The sequence below is a fragment of the Conger conger genome, chromosome 5 (genome assembly GCF_963514075.1).
Source record: "Conger conger chromosome 5, fConCon1.1, whole genome shotgun sequence".
Taxonomy (NCBI): domain Eukaryota; kingdom Metazoa; phylum Chordata; class Actinopteri; order Anguilliformes; family Congridae; genus Conger; species Conger conger.
In genome coordinates this window covers 63,392,627-63,399,208 of record NC_083764.1, presented here as the reverse complement: position 1 = coordinate 63,399,208, position 6,582 = coordinate 63,392,627, and the positions used below count along the sequence as shown (strand labels likewise).

Genomic DNA, 6,582 nt, shown 5'->3' with positions numbered 1-6,582 from the left:
CAGACCCACACTGACCACTGACCACAGACCCACACTGACCACAGACCCACACTGCACACTGACCACAGACCCACACTGACCACAGACCCACACTGCACACTGACCACAGACCCACACTGCACACAGACCCACACTGCACACTGACCACAGACCCACACTGACCACAGACCCACACTGCACACTGACCACAGACCCACACTGCACACAGACCCACACTGCACACTGACCACAGACCCACACTGACCACAGACCCACACTGCACACTGACCACAGACCCACACTGACCACAGACCCACACTGCACACTGACCACAGACCCACACTGCACACAGACCCACACTGCACACTGACCACAGACCCACACTGACCACAGACCCACACTGCACACTGACCACAGACCCACACTGCACACAGACCCACACTGCACACTGACCACAGACCCACACTGCACACTGACCACAGACCCACACTGCACACTGACCACAGACCCACACTGACCACTGACCACAGACCCACACTGACCACTGACCACAGACCCACACTGCACACTGACCACAGACCCACACTGACCACAGACCCACACTGCACACTGACCACAGACCCACACTGACCACAGACCCACACTGACCACAGACCCACACTGCACACTGACCACAGACCCACACTGCACACTGTACACTGACCCACTGCAGCACATGATTGACTTCTGAAGGGTACCTAGGGCCTTTTCATTCAGCATTCACCAGGACTTTACCTTTACGACGACCATTTAACATATTGCATGCATCTAATTGGACCCTTAAGCTTAATTTGACGTCATCTCGGGGGGGGGAAAGGTCACCCACTGACCTGAAAGGCAGATTATCAAAGGCTTGGTATGTCCAAACAAGCATGTTCCCTGGGTTTATTCTCACATGATGACTAGTTACCTTTTCAACAAAGCCTCACAAGTCTACACTCTTACTGAATTAAAATGCCACAGTTTTCCATCTTATTTTAGTGGCACAAAGGTATGACACACGGGGATATTGTCTTTGTTTGTATTTTGATTCCACCAATTTTGTTTCCCTGTTCTTAGTCCTGCCTCCCACCCTCCTGTTTTTGTTGTCAGTTTTCCACTATAAACCATCTCCATGTCCCATTGCTGGAGCACTGTGTTTACAATCTGACTGGCTGGATTGACTACCAGCCATTCATTGCTAACTGAATATGTGACTTGAGTTTTCATGTTTCTTTCTGTTTTCTTCTTATGTTTTTTTTTTTTTTACCTATTTGAAGTGCTCTTCCCCCTGTGCGGTGGGAGACATTTTGTTTTGGACACTACACAGTTCATCTCTTAATATGTGCTATTGTTAAAACGTTTACTACCATTGAATATAACATTTCATATGCATTTAAAAAGGCTTGCTTTATATAAATATATATATATAAAGTTTTTTTTAGACATTTTTAATGAAAACACTTAAAAAGAAGGAGTTGTGTGGTTATGAATTTTTGTCCCTGCCTAAATCACTGGCTTGTTTTGAAATTCCATCTTGATAAATGATATTTATCTCAATAAACATTCCTGTTATGAAGAATGGGTGTCTGTGTCTGAAGAAAGATTTGTATCAAAATGCACAACACACACTCTTGAATTTCCACACTAGTCACACTAGTCACACTAGTCAGTATTTAAACGGTTGCATTGCCGCAGTTCTGCTGATATAAGCTTGTCTGGAGTGGCTAAGACGCAGCAGACTTGCGGTTGCAGTTCGCTGCAGTTGCACACCGGGGATCGGGGTTCGATTCTCGGTCCTGCCAAAAGCCAAGTTTGGCCGGCTCACGTGGAGCAGCAATAATTGGCTCGCTGCTCCAGAGGGAGGGACTTGGCAGGGTTAGTAGATCGCCGCACAAAAACAAGCACCTCGGGCGCCTCGGAATCACGGTTACAACTTGGTAGGCAGAAAAAGGGAAAAAATCGGATAAAATTTATAAAAATAAAAAAGCTTGTCTGGAGTGGAAAACAATGGTTTCAAAATAGAAAGTTTCACATAACTGCATGAAATTACCTTCCTGGGTTCGAATCCCTGTCGACCCTCTGTGTGGAGTTTGCATGTTCTCCCCGTGTTTGCGTGGGTTTCCTCCGGGTACTCCGGTTTCCTCCCACAGTCCAAAGACATGCAGGTTAGGCTGATTGGAGAGTCTAAATTGCCCGTAGGTATGAGGTGTGAGTGAACGGTGTGTGTGACCTGTGATGGACTGGCGACTCTGTCCAGGGTGTATTCCTGCCTTTCGCCCAATGTATGCTGGGATTGGCTCCAGCCCCCCTGCGACCCTGTTCAGGATAAGCGGGTTAAGATAATGGATGGATGGATGGATGGATGGATGAAATTAACTACATTATCTTAGCAACAAGTGCGAATATATAATGATTAGTTATTGCTCTTGCATCGGAGCTCAAAACGGACAGGACAGTTCAGTAGTCTCTTAAACTCTCGCTTACAAAATGCGTTGGGACCACAACGGTCTATGGCTCGTATACTGTACTGTGTAGGTTAAAATGTAAGTGTATGATATTGCTGACAACACTAGGGGGCGCCATTGCACAGGTTGACGTTTGGCCAAAGCCCTACATCACTCGAAGCACGGCCTCGGTGACGTAAGACCCAATTTGCGCTTTTCTGGTGGGCCTGTCCTTCTGTATGCCAGAGCAAAAATAACATGTTGGTCCAGTGAACGAACCGGAACGAACTAACTGTAAAATCAACCCCCCATCGACTACCAAATGTGATGTTTGATTGATTTATATGTAATTGATTCGCTGCTTGTATATAATTATTTCCATGGCATGTTTACGTGTCAGACAGTCTAAGAACCACATGAAAACATAATATTTATGCGACAAAGTTCAAAGAGGACCCAAAGGGTACACAGTTTGACATGAGTTCAACGAAACATCGCAGAACCAGATCTAATTCACCGTCCCGGTACAGGGACCGGTCCAATGCCACTAGAAGTCGTTCCCCCGAAGGTAAGAGAGGCAGAAGTCGTTCCCCCGGAGGAAAAAGAGGCAGAAGTCGTTCGAGGGAAAAGATAGATGGGAAAGGGGCCTCAAAAAGATCGCCATCCGAGAGCAGCGGCTCTCGGAGCAGTTCGGGTTCTGGGACGGAGTGCCGGTCCAAAGGCAGAAAACGGACTTCTGTAGAGCGCCACCAGCACCGTTCGAAAAGTGACTCGGACGGTTCGGAGAGAAACGTGCGGAAAGAGGGGCGACAGAAGTCGAACAACCGAGAACCCTCGAAGTAAGTAATACGACCAGGTCATTTACCGTTACCAACTTTGTTTTGTGTAGCGAGCGATCACTTCGCGTACTGTTAGCAGATTGTTGTGTATGCCTCATCGTCAGTTTGCTAGCTAACAATTAGACAACGATTTTTTAAAAACTTTATTTTGTCATATAAATATAAGCATTTTATAAATATAAATATTAAACGTATTGGTGTTCTGCTGCTGTAGCCCATCCACTTCAAGGTTCGACTTCTGTTCTCTGCGTACCACTGATAGAACTGCCACTCACTGGATTTTTTTTGTTTTTGTTATTCGCACCCCTCTCTGCTGAGTGTCTCAGAAACTGCTGAAATCCTTGGATATCAGCAGTTTCTGAAACACTCAAACACCCCATCTGGGAGTAACGATCATTCCACGGTCAAAGTCACTTGGATGACATTTCTTCCCCATCGTGATGGTTGGTCTTAACAACAACTGAACCTGTTGACTATATCTGTGTGCTTTTATGCATTGAGTTGCTGCCACATGATAGGTTGACTAGATATTTGCGTAAACAAGCTGGTGTACAAGTCTGCCTAATAAAATAGTCACTGAGTCCGAGATTTATTTCTGCAACAGGAGTTGAAGACCCTGCTGGTCATAACATTGCAGAACTAGATCTGTGGGGAGCTAAAAACCCAGTGTGTGGACATTTTCTATTTCCCTCTGATATCCACTTAGTTTGTCCTGCACCTGGACCCCACTAGGGTTGGCTATGCACACGAGTCTTTTCTTCTTCTCTTTTGCATCTGTTATTATGTGACATTATAACGTGAGGTTTTTTTTTGTTTTGTTTCCTCAGCTCCGAATCAGAGGATGGACAGCGGAAGAAAAAGAAGGAGAAGAAGAGGGGAAGAGATGGGAAACGGGACGGGAGGAGCCCGTCCGGCTCGGCCTCCGACTCCAGCGCGGAGCGAGGGATGAGGAGGAGCCCCAGCCGGGAGAGGCGGCGGAGGGGGGAGAGCTCGCGGGATGGAGGCAGGCGGCGGAGCGCGGAGAGAGAGCGTGGCAGGGACCGGAGGAGCCACGACCGCAGACGGCCGCGGAGCCGCGACCGGGAGAGCAGGAGACGCGGGAGCAGAGACCGGGACCGCGAACGGGAGAGAAACAGGCGGAGGCGCTCCAGCTCCCGTTCATCCGTGACGTCGCAGTCCTCCGACTCCGACGGCGGCAGCGATGGAGGCTCCTCGGGGGGGAGCGGCGGCCGGATCTCGGCGAAAGACGAGCAGCGGAACCGGAAGGAGATGATGAAGGTAACGGAATGTAGATCCTTATCACGTACAGAGCTGGCCTGTCTACCTTGTGTACTAGACTTATGTTCTGGGCTGTGCTACCGATCCTATGCGAATTGGGGGCAGCCTGTTACTACGTTGGTTGACTGGGACCTAGAAGGTTTGTGGTTCAAACCCCAGTGTAAACACAATGTGATCAGTGTGTGTGGGCCCTTGAGAAAGGCCCCTAACCCCACATTTCTCCTGGAGGGATTTGCCCCTGCTTAGTAGTAAGCTAAATCAATATGATTGTACCTTATCAGACTTGTTCTGTAGTTCATAATGTGACTTTTTTGTATGTCACTTTGGATGAATAAAATGTAGTGTAATGTATTGTAATGCAATGTAGTGTATTGTGATGTAATGTAATTACATGACATTAATGGCATTTGGCAGACGCTCTTATCCAGAGCGATATACAGTTTATTAGACTAAGCAGGAGACAATCCTCCCCTGGAGCAATGCAGGGTTAAGGGCCTTGCTCAAGGGCCCAACAGCTGTGCGGATCTTATTGTGGCCACACTGGGGATTGAACCACCGACCTTGCGGGTCCCAGTCATGTACCTTAACCACTATGCTACTGCAATTTAATGTAGTGTATTCAATTATAATGTGATGTAATGTAGTGTATTGTATTGTATTGTAATGTAATGCAGTGTAGTCTATTGTAATGTAATGTGATGTTGTGTATTGTAATGTATTATTGCATTGTAGTGTATTGTAATGTAGTGTATTGTAGTGTATTGTAATCTATTGTATTGTAGTGTAATGAAGTGTAGTCTATTGTAATGTATTGTAGTGTAGTGTATTGTAGTGTAATGTAGTGTATTGTAATGTAGTGTAATGTAGTGTAGTGTATTGTAATGTAGTGTATTGTAGTGTAGTGTAATGTAATGTAGTGTAGTGTAATGTAGTGTAGTGTAATGTAACATAGTGTATTGTATTGTGATGTATTGCGCTGTGATGTCTGAAGGCCCTGGAGACTCCGGAGGAGAAGAGGGCCCGGCGGCTGGCCAAGAAGGAGGCGAAGGAGCGGAAGAAGAGGGAGAAGATGGGCTGGAGCGAGGAGTACATGGGTTACACCAACGCAGACAACCCGTTCGGAGACAACAACCTGCTGGGCTCCTTCAAGTGGCAGAAGGTGAGGAAACCGGTCACACTTTTCACCCCATTCCTCCTGCAAGGGTCACTTCCTTAATCGATTCTTAGTTGACAACGTGTGTTAACGTAAAGACAATAATAATATTTTATTTTTTATTTATGCTTATTACAATCAGACCACTTTCTGAATTAAGTGCTTACTAGGAGTCTTTCTCTGTCTCCCAGCAGACAGACAGCCTTTGACCTTAATGTCTCTGCTTTGCCTAGAAGGGGGTAGCTAGCACATTCTGGTCTTACAGCAAGGTCAAAAAGGGGTATTCAGGAGACAAAATACTGATAAATGTTCGTGGCCAGCTTCATGTCTTTTTGTTCTGGTAAAGCCCCCACTTCTGGAAGAGTGTGTATAAGAGTCTTACTGTGTCCGATTCAAATCAGAAAGCCGGTAAGCTTTCTCACTTTCTGTTATTTCTTTGCAAATAAATACGAAACTATAGCTATCGCGTATCTGATCGAGTTTACCCACAATCATCCATCTGTTGTTTCCTGTTTAATGCTTTTGAGTGTGACACAAGGGCTTTTAGAACTCTGTCCCTCAACAGTTTCACTCTTGAAAGTGAAATTAAATATTGATTGCCTGGGAAAAGGTGACTGCTGATTGAAGGATGGTTATGACAGCCTGCATTTAATAGATTTGATCAGAAAGACCATGAATATTGATCGATTGGAATGAAGAGGAGCACCACTGTACAACATTCTTTCCAAGGAGCACAAGTTGGAAATCTATTTAAGGGCACATTAATCCATCCTTGCGTGTGACGTTTGATTGACAGGCTCTGGAGAAGAAGGGGATCGGACACCTGGGAGACAAGGACCTGAAGGAGAGGAACAAGCGCATCCAGGAG

At 46.2% G+C, this 6,582-nt stretch overlaps 1 protein-coding gene across 1 annotated transcript in view; it reads left to right on the top strand.

The window, feature by feature from the left end:
• Positions 1–2,709: 2,709 nt before the first annotated feature.
• cactin overlaps positions 2,710–6,582 on the top strand; it is an 11,391-nt gene continuing 7,518 nt past the window's right edge. The window contains exons 1-4 of the mRNA XM_061242548.1: positions 2,710–3,283; positions 4,111–4,561; positions 5,553–5,720; positions 6,511–6,582. The exon at positions 6,511–6,582 is cut by the window's right edge and continues 24 nt beyond it. Of these exons, the coding sequence (XP_061098532.1) occupies positions 2,922–3,283; positions 4,111–4,561; positions 5,553–5,720; positions 6,511–6,582 (1,053 nt within the window). The 5' untranslated portion in view covers positions 2,710–2,921. The remainder of the gene's footprint in view (positions 3,284–4,110; positions 4,562–5,552; positions 5,721–6,510) is intronic.